This window comes from Sapajus apella, unplaced genomic scaffold (assembly GCF_009761245.1).
Source record: "Sapajus apella isolate SASKATOON/1434 unplaced genomic scaffold, GSC_monkey_1.0 scaffold124, whole genome shotgun sequence".
Classification (NCBI taxonomy): Eukaryota; Metazoa; Chordata; class Mammalia; order Primates; family Cebidae; genus Sapajus; species Sapajus apella.
Window position 1 is genome coordinate 552,024 of NW_022437064.1, and position 17,199 is coordinate 569,222.

A 17,199-nucleotide genomic window follows, 5' to 3' on the forward strand; every position below is an offset into this window, starting at 1 on the left:
TTAAGTCTGTTATTGGTGTATAGGAATGCATGTGATTTTTGCACATTGATTTTGTATCCTGAGACTTTGCTGAACTTGCTTATCAGTTTCAGGAGGTTTGGGGCTGAGACGATGGGGTCTTCTAGATATACAATCATGTCGTCTGCAAATAGAGACAATTTGACTTCCTCCTTTCCTATTTGAATGCCCTTTATTTCTTTTCTTGCCTGATTGCTCTGGCTAGAACTTCTAATAGTATATTGAATAGCAGTGGTGAGAGAGGGCATCCTTGTCTGGTGCCACATTTCAAGGGGAATGCTTCCAGTTTTAGCCCATTCAGTATGATATTGGCTGTTGGTTTGTCATAAATAGCTTTTATTATTTTGAGATACGTTCCATCGATACCTAGCTTATTGAGTGTTTTTAGCATAAAGGGCTGTTGAATTTTGTCAAAGGCCTTCTCTGCATCAATTGAGATAATCATGTGGTTTTTGTCTTTGGTTCTGTTTATGTGGTGAATTACGTTTATAGACTTGCGTATGTTGAACCAGCCTTGCATCCCCGGGGTGAAGCCTACTTGATCATGGTGGATAAGCTTTTTGATGTGCTGTTGCAATCGGCTTGTCAGTATTTTATTGAAGATTTTTGCATCTATGTTCATCATGGATATTGGCCTGAAGTTTTCTTTTCTTGTTGAGTCTCTGCCGGGTTTTGGAATGAGGATGATGTTGGTCTCATAAAATGATTTGGGAAGAATTCCCTCTTTTTGTATTGTTTGGAATAGTTTCAGAAGAAATGGTACCAGCTCCTCTTTGTATGTCTGGTAGAATTCAGCTGTGAACCCATCTGGACCTGGGCTTTTTTTGGGTGGTAAGCTCTTAATTGCTGCCTCAACTTCAGACCTTGTTATGGGTCTGTTCAGGGTTTCGGCTTCTTCCCGGTTTAGGCTTGGCAGGAGGCAAGTGTCCAGGAATTTATCCATTTCTTCCAGGTTTATTAGTTTGTGTGCATAGAGTTGTTTGTAATAATCTCTGATGATGGTTTGAATTTCTGTGGAATCTCTGGTGATATCCCCTTGATCGTTTTTTATTGCATCAATTTGGTTATTCTCTCTTTTCTTTTTTATTAATCTGGCTAGTGGTCTGTCTATTTTGTTGTTCTTTTCAAAAAACCAGCTCCTGGATTTATTGATTTTTTTGAAGGGTTTTTTGTGTCTCTATCTCCTTCAGTTCTGCTCTGATCTTAGCTATTTCTTGTCTTCTGCTAGACTTTGAGTTTTTTTGATCTTGCTCCTCTAGCTCTTTCAGTTTTGACAATAGGGTGTCAATTTTTGATCTCTCCTTGCTTCTCATGTGGGCACTTATTGCTATATATTTTCCTCTAGAGACTGCTTTAAATGTGTCCCAGAGATTCTGGTATGTTGTGTCTTCATTCTCGTTGGTTTCGAAGAACATCTTTATTTCTGCCTTCATTTCATTGTTTATCCAGTCAGCATTCAATAGCAAGTTGTTCAGTTTCCATGAAGCTGTGCGGTTCTGAGTTAGTTTTTGAATTCTGAGTTCTAACTTGATTGCACTGTGGTCTGAGAGACTGTTTGTTACGATTTCCGTTCTTTTGCATTTGCTGAGGAGTGATTTACTCCCAATTATGTGGTCAATTTTAGAGTAAGTGTGATGTGGTGCTGAGAAGAATGTATATTCTGTGGCTTTGGGGTGGAGAGTTCTGTAAATGTCTATTAGGTTTGCTTGGTCCAGGTCTGAGTTCAAGTCCTGGATATCCTTGTTAATTTTCTGTCTGGTTGATCTGTCTAATGTTGACAATGGGGTGTTAAAGTCTCCCACTATTATTGTGGGGGAGTCTACGTCTCTTTGTAAGTCTTTAAGAACTTGCCTTATGTATCTGGGTGCTCCTGTATTGGGTGCGTATATATTTAGGATCGTTAACTCTTCTTGTTGCATTGATCCTTTTACCATTATGTGATGTCCCTCTTTGTCGCTTATGATCTTTGTTGCTTTAAAGTCTAATTTATCAGAGATGAGAATTGCAACTCCTGCTTTTTTTTGCTCTCCATTTGCTTGGTAAATCTTCCTCCATCCCTTTATTTTGAGCCTTTGTGTATCCTTGCGTGTGAGATGGGTTTCCTGGATACAGCACACCGATGGGTTTTGTCTTTTTATCCAATTTGCCAGTCTGTGTCTTTTGATTGGGGCATTTAGTCCATTTACATTTAGGGTTAACATTGTTATGTGTGAATTTGATACTTCCATTTCGGTGCTAGCTGGCTGTTTTGCCCTTTAGTTGAGCTGGTACTTGTTGTTCCTTTATATGTGTAGAGCCTCTTTCAGGAGCTCTTGTAGAGCTGGCCTGGTGGTGATGAAATCTCTGAGTACTTGCATGTTCCCAAAGGATTTTATTTTTCCTTCACTTATGAAGCTTAGTTTGGCTGGATAGGAGATTCTGGGTTGAAAGTTCTTTTCTTTAAGAATGTTGAATATTGGCCCCCACTCTCTTCTGGCTTGTAGGGTTTCTGCTGTGAGTCTGATGGGCTTCCCTTTATGGGTAACCCGACCTTTCTCTCTGGCTGCCCTTAGTATTTTCTCCTTCATTTCAACCCTTGTGAATCTGACGATTATGTGTCTTGGGGTTGCTCTTCTTGACGAATATTTTTATGGTGTTCTCTGTATTTCCTGGACTTGAATGTTTGCCTGCCTTGCTAGGTTGGGGAAGTTTTCCTGGATAATATCGTGAAGAGTATTTTCCAGCTTGGATTCATTCTCTTCGTCGCATTCGGGTACGCCTATCAAACGTAGATTAGGTCTTTTCACATAGTCCCACATTTCTTGGAGACTTTGTTCATTCCTTTTTACCCTTTTTTCTCCAGTCTTGCCTTCCCGTTTTATTTCATTGAGTTGATGTTCGACCTCTGATATCCTTTCTTCTGCTTGGTCCGTTCGGCTGTTGATACTTGTGCATGCTTTGCGAAGTTCTCGTGTTGCGTTTTTCAGCTCGATCAATTCACTTATATTCCTTTCTATTTTGTCCATTCTCTTTAGCATTTCATCAAATCTTTTTTCAAGGGTCTTAGTTTCTTTGCATTTGGTTAGAACATGTTCTTTAAGTTCACAGAAGTTTCTTACTACCCACCTTCTGAAGTCTGATTCTGTCATTTCATCACACTCGTTCTCCATCCAACCTTGTTCCCTTGCTGGTGAGGAGTTGTGATCCCTTTTAGGAGGAGAGGTGTTCTGGTTTCGGGTGTTTTCATCCTTTTTGCGCTGGTTTCTTCCCATCTTTAAGGATTTATCCACCTGTCGACTTTGTAGTTGCTGGCTTTCAGATTGGGTCTCAAATCTTTCAGATTGACGTTCTTTTTGTTGATGATGAGGTTATTTCTGTTTCTTGGTTTTCCTTCTGACAGTCTGGCCCCTCTGCTGTAGGTCTGCTGAGGTTCACTCCAGGCCCTGCTTGCCTGGGGTTCACCTGCAGCAGCCGCTGAACAGCAAGGGTTGTTACCAGTTTTCTTCTTCTGCTATCTTTGTCCCAGAAGGATACCCGCCTTGTCAATCTGATCTCTCTTTTATGAGGTGTCTTTTTGGATATATAGGGGTCAGGGAGCTGCTTGAGGAGACGGTCTCTTCTTTATAGGAGCTCAAATGGTGAGCTGCGAGCTCTGTTGTTGTTCATTCAGAGCTGCTGGGCAGGTAGGTTTAGGTCTGCTGCAGCAGAACTCATAAACTGCTTTTTGTTCCCAGGTGCTTTGTCCCAGGGATTTGGGGCTTTATTTATGAGTTTCCGTTATGCTGCCGCCTTCTTTTTTTTTTTCTTTCCTTCAGACCTGCCCAGCCCAGCAAGGAGGCAGCCTAGTCACTGTGAGCCTCTAGCAGCTTTGCTGAGCTGCTGTGGGCTCCGCCCCGCTGCCCAGTGAACTTCCCTGCAGTCCTGTTTATATGGTTGTAGTTAGAACTGCTTTGGCGATGATGACCCGCCTCTGTTGGGGCGGAGTCTCTGCTGTGGCGGGTTGCCTTGGCAACGGCGGGCTGCCTCAGCAATGGCGGGTTGCCTTGGCAATGGCGTGCTGCCTCGGTAATGGCGGACGCCCCTCCCCCACAGAGCTGGACCGTCCTGGGTTCAGCTGCGCTTGCTGTGAAACTCTCAATCCAGCGTTTCTGGTTGCTGTTCTTTTGTGGGGGTGGGGCCAGCCGAGCCTGATCGCCCGTTTCCCTGCCTCAGAGCCTTTTTTAAGTTGGTGTTCCAGTCGCCTGTTGAAGAGGCGCCGGGGTCTGTCTGTTTTCCCCTGCGGCCACTCACTGCGCTGGCTTAAACAGTGGCACTGAGGTTTGTTGTGCTTTTTTTTTTTGCCCTGGAATCTACTGTCCTGGTTATCTGCTCAGTCCCCTTTTTGAACCGGCGTACGGGCGACTTCCCGTGGCTCCAATCGCCAGCCAAAAGGGCCCCCGGACCAGTGTATTTTGTACGGAGAACCGCGGCTCCGGGGCACCGACAAAGCAGCCGCGCGGGGCAAAGCAGCGGTGCCAGCCGGCACAGCCGCGCTGGCCGAAACAGCCACGCTGGCGACCGTGGAGCACCTCCGCCTGGGAATTTCCTAGTCTGTGGGCAATAAAAACGCGGCGTCCACTCACCCTCTGCGCTTTCACTGGGAGCTGCAATCCTGAGCTGTTCCTAAACGGCCATCTTGGATCGTCCCTAAGTTAATATTCTTAATGTAATTAAAACTTTGCCTAGCCCTTTACAGTTCTTTCTGGTAATATTATTATAGCTGAAAGTTTAAAGATTTTCAAACCATAGTTATAAGAAGGTGGAGAGCTTCCCATATAAGTAAAGGTCAGGTTTACTGATCATGGGATAGATTCAAATTATTACAAATGAGAAGGCCGTGTGGCCCAAAGGTGTATTTCGGACTTTGAAAAGGGGGAAGGACACATCTATGTGAAAGCTAAAAAAGTTGAGCTCAAAGAAGTAGAGTAGGATAGTGATTACTAGAGAGTGGAAAGGGTTGTGGAGGAGAGGCAATAGAGAAAAGTTGTTTAATTGACACGAAATTATAGCTAGATGGGAAGAATAAGTTCTAGTGTTCTACAGCACTTTGGGGTAAGTATAGTTAATAATAATTTATTGTATATTTTCAAATAGCTAGAAGAGAGAATTTTGAATGTTCCCAACACAAAGAAATGATAAATGTTTGAGGTGATGAATTTACTTATTACCCTGATTTGATCATTATACATTGTATACATGTATCAAATTGTATGCAATGTATAAGGTATACATTGGTATACATGGTACCCCATAAATGTGTACACTTACTGTGTCGATTAAAAGTAATAAACATAGGCTGGGTGTGGTGGCTTACACCTGTAATCCCAACACTTTGGGAGGCCGCAGCAGGTGCATCACGAGGTCAGGAGATTGAGATCATCCTGGCCAACATAGTGAAACACCATCTCTACTAAAATACATAAAATTAGCTGGGCATGGTGGCACATGCCTGCAGTCCCAGCTACTTGGGAGGCTGAGGCAGGGGAATTGCTTGGACCCAGGAGGTGGAGGTTGCAGTGAGCCGAGATCTCTTCACCACTCCAGCCTGGTGACAGAGCAAGCCTCTGTCTCAAAAATAAATAAATAAATAAATAAAATAACAACTATAAATAAAATAAATGAAAAGGAGGAAGACTAGGAAGAAGACTATTGATAAAGGATGTACATCTAAAATGTGTACAAGATGATTGTAAATGTGAATACCTCTTTTAAATACATAATAGGAATTGTAAGCACTCTCTAAATAATTCTGGTGGTGGCATTTTGGAAAAACATCTATAATTGGGAAAAACTTCCAAATTTAGTATAGCTAGGTACATTTCTTATATTTTGGTATGAATCAGTTCCTGAAGAATAACCTTTTCCTTTTAAGGTAACAGGCCTATGTGTTGCTTGAGTACTGGGGATGAGAAGTCATGCTTCATGAACAGGGATTAAGCTTTTTTAGTTTTCAAGTTTTTGGGTGGAGGGGCAGAGTATGTTTTTTCAGTCTGTGTAACTTGAATTCAAACTCTGGATATTTTCAGATGTAGCCAGCAATTGTCTTGCTTCTTAAGTTCTAACAGTGTGTTAAATTACAGGCATAGAAGCCAGAATTACTGTCTTTTTCTTTTTTTTTTGTGAAAGATATGATCCAATATATATGAGTTTTTTAACCTTTTTTTTTTTTACTTTGAACTGGTGATAAAAGAAAGATCCTTTAAGTTAGGATAAAAGGGATAAAATAAAGATCCTATAAGTTGGACCTGCCTTAAAAAAAAAGATTTTTGATTTGCAGTACCCTTGAAAGTCTCTTTAAAAAAAATGAGAAAAGTCAAAACAATTTTAAAAAAGAATAAAAGTAAAAAGAATAAATAAAAGATTGATTTTTAGGGGAGATGAGTAGCATTATTTGGTTTGCATCTTCAACCATATAAAAATTAAACATATGTATGTCAGTTTCATTTAGTAATCACTGAGAAATCAATGAGCGGTATAAATGCTAAAGCATTTACTCTCATAATATTCCATTATAGTGTAATAGGTGTTTTATTCCTATTTAAGAATTTTAACAGTTTTAGGAGAGTGTTGATTGCATTCTATTATTAAGTTTTGACAAATGAATACTAGATAAAATATTTACTTAAGTAGATGAAATGGTATTTTAAAATACATATAATGAATGTCTCAAAAACCAAGAATATGTTTTCATAAAACAAAGGTCTTCAGAGAAATACCAAAATATAACTTTCTTAGTTGGAGGAAGGGGGGATATTATGGACCAAATCCTGGTTTTGTGATTCCACTTTCCACAAAGCTAGTCCTTCACTGACAACAAGTAGGATGGGAAAACATTTATGAAACTGGAGCTGCAGAACACACCTCGAGCTGTCTTCCAGTGTATAGGGTACTTTCAGGTTTGTCAGGAACTTAGAGAAAAGTAGTTTTACTGCCAACTTTCAGATTTCCAATTCTTATTCTTTATTTGAAAGGTCTCATCTACAGAGGACTGGTCTTTCAATAGCAAGTTTTCACTTCATCGACAACATCACGCAGATGGTAACAAACAAATGCTTCATCAGGCTGGACTTCATTTCAAACTCCCCCAAAGCACAGATCCATTACGCACATTTAAAGATACCATCTACCTTACTCAGGTAAGTTGTTTTCTTTCTAGATTTGAACAGGGTCTTGCAGTTAATGTAAGAGATTATGTAGATTTTGTAGGCTTCATATGGTGAAAAATATTCAGGTTTTCATTCTACTGGTTAAGGAATTTATTTTCTTTGAAGTACATATATGATGACACATAGGATATAAGATAGTTCATTTTTGGCATTTGTCTCTCTTACAAAAACAGCTCACAAAATTCTGAAACAAATTGTGTATTAAAATACTCCCTACTTCAAGATTGCGCTAAAGGTTTAATAATTAAGACAGTGACATTTCCCAAGGATAAAATAGAACAACGAAACACAATAGAGTCCAGAAACAGATCCCTGTATAATGGACACATGATTTATGGCTACGATGCCACCACAATTCAGTATAAGAAGACTCATTTTATCAATAAGTAGTGTGTAACACATGGATACTTTTATGGGAAAAGAAAGAAACTTGATTCCATATATACAAATTAATTTGATTGTTGGGCATGGTGGCACACACCTGTAGTCCTAACTACTGGGGAGGCTGAGGAAGGAGGATTGATTTGAGCCCAGGAGTCTGAGACCAGTCTGGGCAAAATATCAAAACCCTCATCTCTAAAAAATAAATTAAGAATAAATTATAAAAACTTCATTTGATCAATGACTGAAGACTCAAATGTGAAAGGTACCATAATAAAGAGAATACATGTAATAGCTTCATAATTTGGGGATAGATAAGAATTTTTATATGGAACATAAAAAACACTAACTAGAAAAGGAAATATTGATAAATTATACTCCATTGAAATTATGGACACCATTAAGTATAAAAAACACCATTAAGATAGAGAAAAAGCAAGCCACAGATTAGGGACCAGTAGTTTTAATTTATATATTTGATAAAAGATTTGTATTCAGAATAAAGCAATAAGAAAAAGCCAGACAATTTATTTAAAAATGGATAAAAATCTTGAACAGGCATTTCACCAAAGAAGATATCCAAAGGGCCAATAAATGTATGAAAGTGTGCCCAATCTTGTTTTAAATCAAGAACATGCAAATTAAAGCCATACCAGGATACCCCTATACACCTGGCAGAATGACTAAAATTAAAAATATTGACAATACCAACTACTGTTGAGGAAGTGAAACAGATGGAAATTTTAGACGTTGTTAGTAGGAGTTTAAATTTGTTTAACCATTTGGAAAATGTTATGGCAGTTTCTACCTCAGCTAAATGTTTGCTTCCCTTTTGAATCAGCATTTCTGCTCCTGGCTATGCACCTAAGAAAAATGAGTTAATATGTCCACCAATGGACATCTAAAATAATGTTCCTAGCAGCATTATTCACAATAGCTCCAAAGTACAAACAATCTAAATGTCCTTTAACAGGAGAATCTATAAACAAACCGTGGTATATTCATACAGTGGAATACTCCACAGCAATAAAAAAAGAATAAGCCACTGATAACCAGCATCAGCTTGGATGAGTCTCACAGATATTATGTTGAATAAAAGAAACCAGACATAAAAGGATACATAACTGTGTTGATTTCCTTTATATTGAAATTTAAGTATATTATAGAAAAAAGTATAGATTAGAAAAAACAATCAAGATGATAGTAGTATTCACTACTCTTGTGGAGGAGGGTGAGGAGCAATGATTAAGAAAGGGTACAAGAGAGCTTTGTTTTCTATCTTGACCTGAGTAGTAGTTACATGGATGTATGCGTATATCAAAAGATTTGTGAATGTTACAGCATGCACCTTGCTGGATTTTAAAAACAGTTCTATCAAGGTATGATGGACATATCATAAAATTCACATGTTAAGTGTACAGTTAAGTGATATTGATAGAGTTGTGCAACCATCACCATGGTCCAATTTTGGAATACTTCCATAATTCTAAAAAGATCCCTTGTACCCATTCACACTCCCACCTTCAGCGGCAGGAAAACATATTATAAATCCATATTCTGTTTCTATAGATTTTCCCTTTTTCAACATTTCATATAAATGGAATTATATAATATGTGATGTTTTGCATCTGGCTTCTTTCACCTAGCATAAAGTTTTTGAAGTCATCCATGTTACAGCATGTACTTTATTTCCTTTTTCTTGCCAAATAATATTCAGTTGTATGGTTATACAGTTTTGCATATCTATTCGTCAGATTCATCTGTTGATGGACATTTGGATTGTTTCCACTTTTGACAATTATGAATAATGCTGTTATGAATACTCATATAGAAATCTTCATGTGGACATAGATTTTCTTTTCAAAGGGTAGAAATATGTGAGTGGAATTGCTGAGTTATACAACGATTTCATGTTTATCTTTTTAAGAAACTGCCAAACTGAATTTTGGATAATGTATTCATTTTACCTTTTTTATTCACCTATTTTAGTTCATTAAACTGTAACCACACTTATACTCCATTAAAGCAGCTGCTTATTTACCTACTGTTTTTGCCATACTTGTTTGAAGTTCTTAGAGAGGAGGTAAAAGCCTAATCTCAATCATAAATTTGATCTGAAGTAGATAGAAAGGTTTTAAAAATATAATCACAATTACATTTTCCTATCTTAGTATCTAAAATGTATGGATTTTAATCCAAATTTATGCTCACATCTTCATCAATGTTCTCCTATATGAAGACACAAACCCTATCATAGATGCTGAAGCAGGAAACTGTAAGCTGAAAGAACAATCTTTTTTAGAAGTTGATGATATGATTAGGAGTATTTTAATGTTTCTATCATAATCTTATAGGTTAGGGCAGTTTTGCCAGGGTGGTATGTAATTCATGAACTTACCAGAACGCAAGGTTAAAGGCAATGCTGGTACCTGTCCCTTGAAAAGTGTTGCACTTTATCTTTTAAGTTTTTTCACAGATAATATTGTTAAAGCATTTTGGTATATGAAATAGGCTGATTATTATTTTTGTGTGTGTGTGTATGTGTAAAAACATTTTCTGCTATTGTTTTTATGCTGGATTTCCTCCTTCCAGCTGTTTTATTACTGTAACTTTATTCTGTTCCTCAAAACTATATTCTAAGAACTGACAAATAATTTGTCTTTTTTGAACTGATTAGCATTCAAGATCTATCGTTAGGAACTGGTGATTCAAGTGGAGTTATTTACCGCCAGTTTTTGTTGGTGATGATTTTGTCTGAGAGTTGAGCGCTAGTGTCCTCTCAGGCTTTGGCTCAGAATTGGACTTCTCCTCCTGTGGCTTGTTAGTGTCTATTTTGGCCCTTTCCAACATACTAGATGAGATCCGTGATGAAAGAAATCAGGGTTATGATTATTTTGTTTTGTTTTCAGTGTCAGATTCTCTTGACTGGAATACAGACAGAAAATGTTAGGGTTTTAGAGTTTTTCCTTGTTACTTTGATTTCAGAACAGTCCTCTTTAATCTGTGTATTAGAAATAAAGCCCTTCTCTGTTCCATTTTCTCTGTTCCTACTCCCACCCCTGTTCTTTTTCTCATAGTCTGTCATACTGTTCTGAAGAACAGAGTGCTTGCCTTTGTGCTACTTTCTAGACAGTTTAAGGAATATTTGCAACTGTCAGCAAAGTTTTAGCTGAGAAAGCTGTGCAGTAAATTTCTTCACATTTAGAATCCTTCCCTATCTTCTCTTTATCTTATAGCCATAGAGATATGGGCTCCTATCTCATTAATTCTCCTAGTATTCTAGGATAATCTTGCCTCACCTTTTACTCTCCCCACTTGCCCTGTTACATTGTATTCCAAATCGCCCGTATACATGAGCACGCCTTCTTAAGCTGTGTTACACAGGTCTCACTCTCTAGTTTGAGGACCAACTATCTAAATGAAAATGTCTAAACTAACTTTTGGATGACTTACTCTACCTGCATGCCCTCTTATTGGCTACTAGGAGAGTAGGCCAGCCCAAGGACATTAATTACGAAGCCCTTAGCTTACAGCCTTCTCTAGTGCTCTTCACGTGTCTACTGAACAGCTAATGATGGCTTGGGGATGTCCTTGAGAAACTCATTTTCTTTAGGGGCCGATTTTATCTTCCCATGCTGTAACTAACTTGATCATAAGAACTAACAACAAAAGATAGGTGATGCTGTAGGCGCAGGTTTTGATGATACCTGCTGCCCTGGAATAGTTATCTGTTTGGTAAGTAGCACTGAGACACGATGGAAGATCCAGGCCATACTGAGCTTTGTTTTGTTTCTGTTACATCTTTATTATCATTGAACATGTGTTCAAATTTAGGGTTTTAAGGTCTCCACAAAAGAGAACTATTATACATTTAGCGCAACCGGGTACAAGACAGGCTCAAAAACAAAACTGAATTGCTCATTCTAATAATAATCTAGAGAATCCTTATATTTAAATTTAAAAAATGATCTCAATAGGGACATCCTAAGTAAAGGAATATCAGAGAACGTTATTGTTATTACAGGTGGACTAGCCATAGAGTTGTAAAATATAATTTTTAGCTTTTACTTTTTTTTTTTTTTTGAGATGGAGTCTAGCCCTGTCACCCAGGCTGGAGTGCAGTGGCGCGATCCTCCGCCTCCTGCATTCAAGAAATTCTCCTGTCTCAGTGTCCAGAATAGCTGGGACTACAACAGGCGTGTGCCACAACACCCAGCTAATTTTAGTAGGGCTGGGGTTTTGCCATGTTGGCCAGGATAGTCTTGAACTCCTGACCTCAGTGATCTGCCCTTCTCAGCCTCCCAAAGTGCTGGAATTGCAGGCGTGAGCCTCCATACCTGGCCACTAGTTACTTTTTTACTGTTGACATACTTAACAACAAAACAATAATTTAAAAATATATTCTTGAACAATGACACATGTATCAGAGAGTAATAATGCTTAAAAAATGCTAAATAAAACATCTGTGAAAAAGCTTTCGAAATTAAAAATTTAAATGTAATTTAAAAAATGACATACTTAGTTTTAAGATGAGAGTAGAGTGAGCAAAGGAGGGGAAAGAAAGAGTGACCACTAACATTGTATATTATATATTAGGAGTTTATATAGGTATCATGTAATTGAACAATCAAGCAAATATTTAGCCTTCTATGGGTACCTACTAAATGCCTGGTCCTGGATCATGAAGTCCCTTGTAAATCTTGTCATTTAATTCTCACATTATCTCCAGACACCCATGTCACTCTTTCCATTTTATGTATGAGGAAACAGAAGCTCAGAAAAGTTAAATATTTTGCCTAAGAACTCAGGGTGATGAATGGAGCAGGGTTTCTGCTTTTTAAACTGTAATATTGTATCCCTTCACAGTTGCAATAATGGTGTTTGGTTACATAGTTAACAGTAATTTTCAGCAGTTAAATAAAGTAGACATTAGAAATTTTGCACATTAAATAAAGACCTCATTAGAACACTGGAGAAAACCAATGAAGCCAAAAGTCGGTTTTCGAATAGATCAACAAAATTGACAATCCTTTAACTAGACTGGCCAAGAAAAAAGAGAAGGCACTCAAATTACTAAATCAGGAATGAAAGGGGAAATATTACTACTCACCTTAACTGAAATGAATAAGGTGATAAGAGAATACTAGACACAATTATATGGCAACAAATCAGGTAATTTGGATGAAATGGATGAATTCCTAGAGAAACAACCCATGAAAACTGAATCAAGAAGAAATAGAAAATCTGAATAGCCCTAAAACAACTATGGAGAGTGAGTTAGTAAAAACAACAACAATAACAACAAACAAACAAGCAAAAAAATCCTTCTTCTAAAAGGAAAAGTTTAGGACCAGATAGCTTCACTAGTGCCTGGCTTATTTCACTTAACATAATGTCCTCCAGGTTCTTCCATGTTGTCACAAGTGACAGGATTTTCTTCATTTTTAAGGCTGGATCATATTCTATTGTGTATATGTACCACATCTTCTTTATCTACTCATCTGTTGATTTCATATCTTGGCTATTGTGAATAATGCTGTAGTGAACAAGGGAGCACAGCTCTTCAACATACTGATTTCATTTTCTTCCGATATATACCCACTAGTGGAATTGCTGGATCATATGGTAATTCTATTTTTAATAGTTTGGGAACCTCTATATTGTTTTGCATAATGGCTGTACTAATTTACATTTCAAATGGTAAAAAGAATAAAATGGGAGGAAGAATCACGTTTTCGACAAGTGGTGCTGGAACAATTGGATATTCACGTGCAAGAGAATAAATTCAGACTGCTACCTCATACCATATACAAAAATTAACTCAAAATGGATCAAGGATCTATATGCAATAGCTAAAACTATAAAACTCTTAGAAGGAAACTTAGGTGTAAATTTCATGGCTTTTGGTTAGGCAACAGTTTCTTGAATTTGACAACAAAGAAATTAACAAAAAAAATAGACAAATTATACTTCATCAAAAACAGAAAACAAAAATAACCCCTTTCATATGGCGAAAGACACTATCAAGAAAGTGAAAAGATAATCCCCAGAATGGGAGAAAAAATTTACAAATCATATGTCTGATAGGGACCTAGCATGCAGAATACATAAAGAACTCTTAGAAATCAATAACGAAAAAGACAACTGAATTTAAAAATTGGCAAAGGCTTTGAATAAACACTTCTTTAAAGAAAATGACGAGTAAACTCATGTAAAGAAGCTCAACATCATTAGTTATTAGAAAAGTGCAAATCAAAAACTACAGTGAGATACCAGTTATATCTACTATGATATCTACAATTTTTTAAAAAAGGAAAATAATGAGTATTGGCAAGGATGTGGAGAAATTGGAACCCTTATATGTTGCTGATGGGAATGTAAAATGGTGGTAAACAGTTTGTTAATTCCTTAAAAAGTTAGACATAGAGTTTACCGTATGACCCAGCGTATGACCTAATTTTACTCTTAGGTATATATACTCAAAAAAATGGAAAAAAAAAAGTTCACTCAAAAACGTGTTCATGGATGTTCATAGCAGCATTTTTCATAATAGCCAAAAAGTGGAAATAACAGTTTTTCAGCTGATGAATAGACAAGCAAAATGTAGCATATCCATACAATAAAATATTATTCAGAAGTAAAAAGGAAGCCAGTCACAAGCCACATATTTTATCATTCCATTTATGTGAAAAGTCCAGAATAGGCAAATCCCAGAACAGAGGAAGTAGATTAAGTGGTTTCCAGAAGCTGGGGAGAGGGAAGAATGGGGAGTGACTGCTTCCCAGTATGGTGTTTCTTTTTGGGGCAATGAAAATATTCTGGAACTAGATAGTGGAAAGAATTGCACAACCTTATGACTGTGGTAAAAACCAATGAATTATAACCTCTAAAAACGATGAATTTTATGGTATGTGAGTTAAATCTTGGTTTTAAAAACAGCTTTATTGGAAGATTCTTAGTGTCAGGATAATTTAACTAAATAAAGTATATAGATATTGAGAGAGCTAAGTCACATGGGTACTCCAAGTCCCACGGGTTGGGGGTGTGTTTCTGGAAAATGTAGTCCAGCTACAACTCTCTGGAGGAAAGGTTTATGGGTTTTGGAAGACCGCTAACAACCACCAGTGCCAATGCTGGAATTGGGACTTAAGTCTTGGTATCTTGATCCAATTTCTTTTCACCATACCATTTATTTGCCTCTCCTAGGAGACAAAGTAAGTGTAATCAAGCTGCAAAGAAATAGCCTTTTTTTTTTTTTTTTTTTTTTTAGAGTCTTGCTCTGTTACCGGGCTGGAGTGCAATGGCACGATCTTGGCTCACTGCAACCTCCACTGCCTGGGTTCAAGTGATTCTCCTGCCTCAGCAGCCTCACAAGTAGCTGGGACTACAGGCGCATGCCACCATGCCCAGCTAATATTTTTTGTGTTTTTAGTAGAAATGGAATTTCATTGTGTTAGCCAGGATGGTCTCGATCTCCTGACCTCATGATCCACCGCCTCAGCCTCCCAAAGTGCTGGGATTGCAGGCTTGAGCCGCTGCATCAGCCAAATAGGCATACTTTTAAAACTAAAATAGATTTGTCTGCTAACAGTGGACTGAGTAACCTAGAAAATGGCTAAGCATTTATCCCTCTTATGTGTAAAGACTGCCCTTTTTAGGAAAGGATGCATGGATGTGTAAATTTAGGTACAGTTTTTAAAGGGGAAGGGGAAGTTCTAGAGATTTTCCAGAGAACTAGGATTGTACAACATCCCTTGAGAAGTATAATGGGCAATAGCCTTCTGCATTTTTATGAACAAAGGTGTCATTCATTAGCTTTGACTGGTACCCCCTGGTTTGGTTAGATTCAGGTCTATGTTATTAGCATGCTACCATCTGTATGTGGAGCGTACCACACTGTGCCAGAGCCTGGAGCACACAAGAGTCTTGGTTATGCTCTTTCATGCTAATTTCCTGTAAGAGAGGCTACTACATAGAGCCACTTTAGCGCTCTTTTCTTTTCATTGCTAGCGAGGGTTAGGAATCTCACTTGCATTTAAAACTTTTTTCAAATTTTGAAAATTCTAAGGGACTAATAAGTTTTATCTATTAAACCAGGAAAAAGTAAATTATAGTGAGGAGATTAATGTTTGAATGGATATATAGAAATAAACATATCTTGCACATAATGCTGAAATTGATACAGCTTAGAGACTGAAAACTCAAATGTTTATAGGGGCCATGGTCATTTTGAGGTGGCACCAATGTTGCTCGTTTTGTGAGATTCTTACTTTAGAATATTTTCTTGCTTCTGCTGCTGTGTTCCTAGTGGTCTGGTTTCTGAATGAGAAGGCGTTTCTTTGTCTGCTCATAGCTAATACCATCTTTTGCCTAAATGGTCTACCTGAATTCACCCTAGCCCCCTTGCAATCCTTTTTTCCTTCAGTAGTCTCAGTCGTCTTTTGGAAGTGCAAATCTGGTCACATCACCCTTTAGTTTAAAAGCCTTTCGTGACTTCCATTTGCCTTCAGGATGCACACCAACACCTTCAACATGCTGCCTTCCAAGCTCTAGCCCCTGTGATTCTCACCAGCCTCTCTTCCATTGCTTCCGGCTTCCTGTGCTTAGGCCCTCTTGGCCTTCCTTAAATTCATAGCCAACCTGACATCCTCCTCCCATGGCATGTTGTCCACTCTGTAAGGTTCTGCCCTCTTTCTTTTTCCCATTCCTCTTCTTTTAGGCCAATCCTCACTCTACAGCTCTGCCCAATTACCCCACCATTGGGCCAACAACATTGCACACCTCTCCTACTTAGCATTGTTACTGTTTAATGTTTACCTGTCTTTGGTGATTCTTTGATGAAGGCCTGTCTTCTACACAATCTGATAAGCTCCATAGGGTGGGCTGTATCATTTTTTGCTGGGTGGGGTGCCCGTATGTAACATAGTCTGCAGGTACTTAATAAATATTTGTTGAATGACCAAAATTTCTTCTTGCTTCCTTTATGAAATTTGATGGCTGTGACTCATGTAAGTCATACTCTCATCTATGACTTCCTTACTAGTCAGCCTTCCGAGCTTTTTTGCTTTTATGGGAAAGCATCTTGGCTTAGTCTTTTGGTGGCCACGTGCACTGTTCTTTTTCTTCTTCTGAAAACCCAAGCCCTACTCTAAGGCCATCTTGTTCTCTGACTGAAAGCCTTGCTGCTCTGACCATCTCTCTGGGTTCTCCTCAGTGTTACTCAGTGGCCCATTTATGAGCCCCTCCTCAGCACAACTCCAGGCCAAGGGCATGTGATTCATGTGTCTGTAACAGCAGCAATAAAAGAGACTGATTTTTCAATGATGATGACAGTAATTAAGGGTCCTGTGTGAAGTTCTTTAGTTTATCTTAAACAAGAACTAAATTCATTTGTCTCATTGCTGCAATTTACCATCCGTTCTGCTACAACGAAGGAATTACATTCATAAGAATCTTACCTTATCAAAAACCATGACATCAAAACAACTGTTTGACTAGAAAAAAAGTGTTAGGGATTGGATATCAGACTTGTAATACCAATGTTATTTTTCATATAGAATTATTTCTAGTAAAAGTTTTTCTTAAAAAAATAGCTGTGAAGCCAGGCACAGTGGCT

General features: G+C 38.0%; 1 protein-coding gene across 1 annotated transcript in view; it reads left to right on the forward strand.

Annotated features, from left to right (window-relative positions):
• Positions 1–17,199, forward strand: part of MANBA (mannosidase beta) — a 120,068-nt gene that overhangs the window by 93,157 nt on the left and 9,712 nt on the right. The window contains exon 13 of the mRNA XM_032261603.1: positions 7,008–7,172. Coding sequence (XP_032117494.1) covers positions 7,008–7,172 — 165 coding nt within the window. The remainder of the gene's footprint in view (positions 1–7,007; positions 7,173–17,199) is intronic.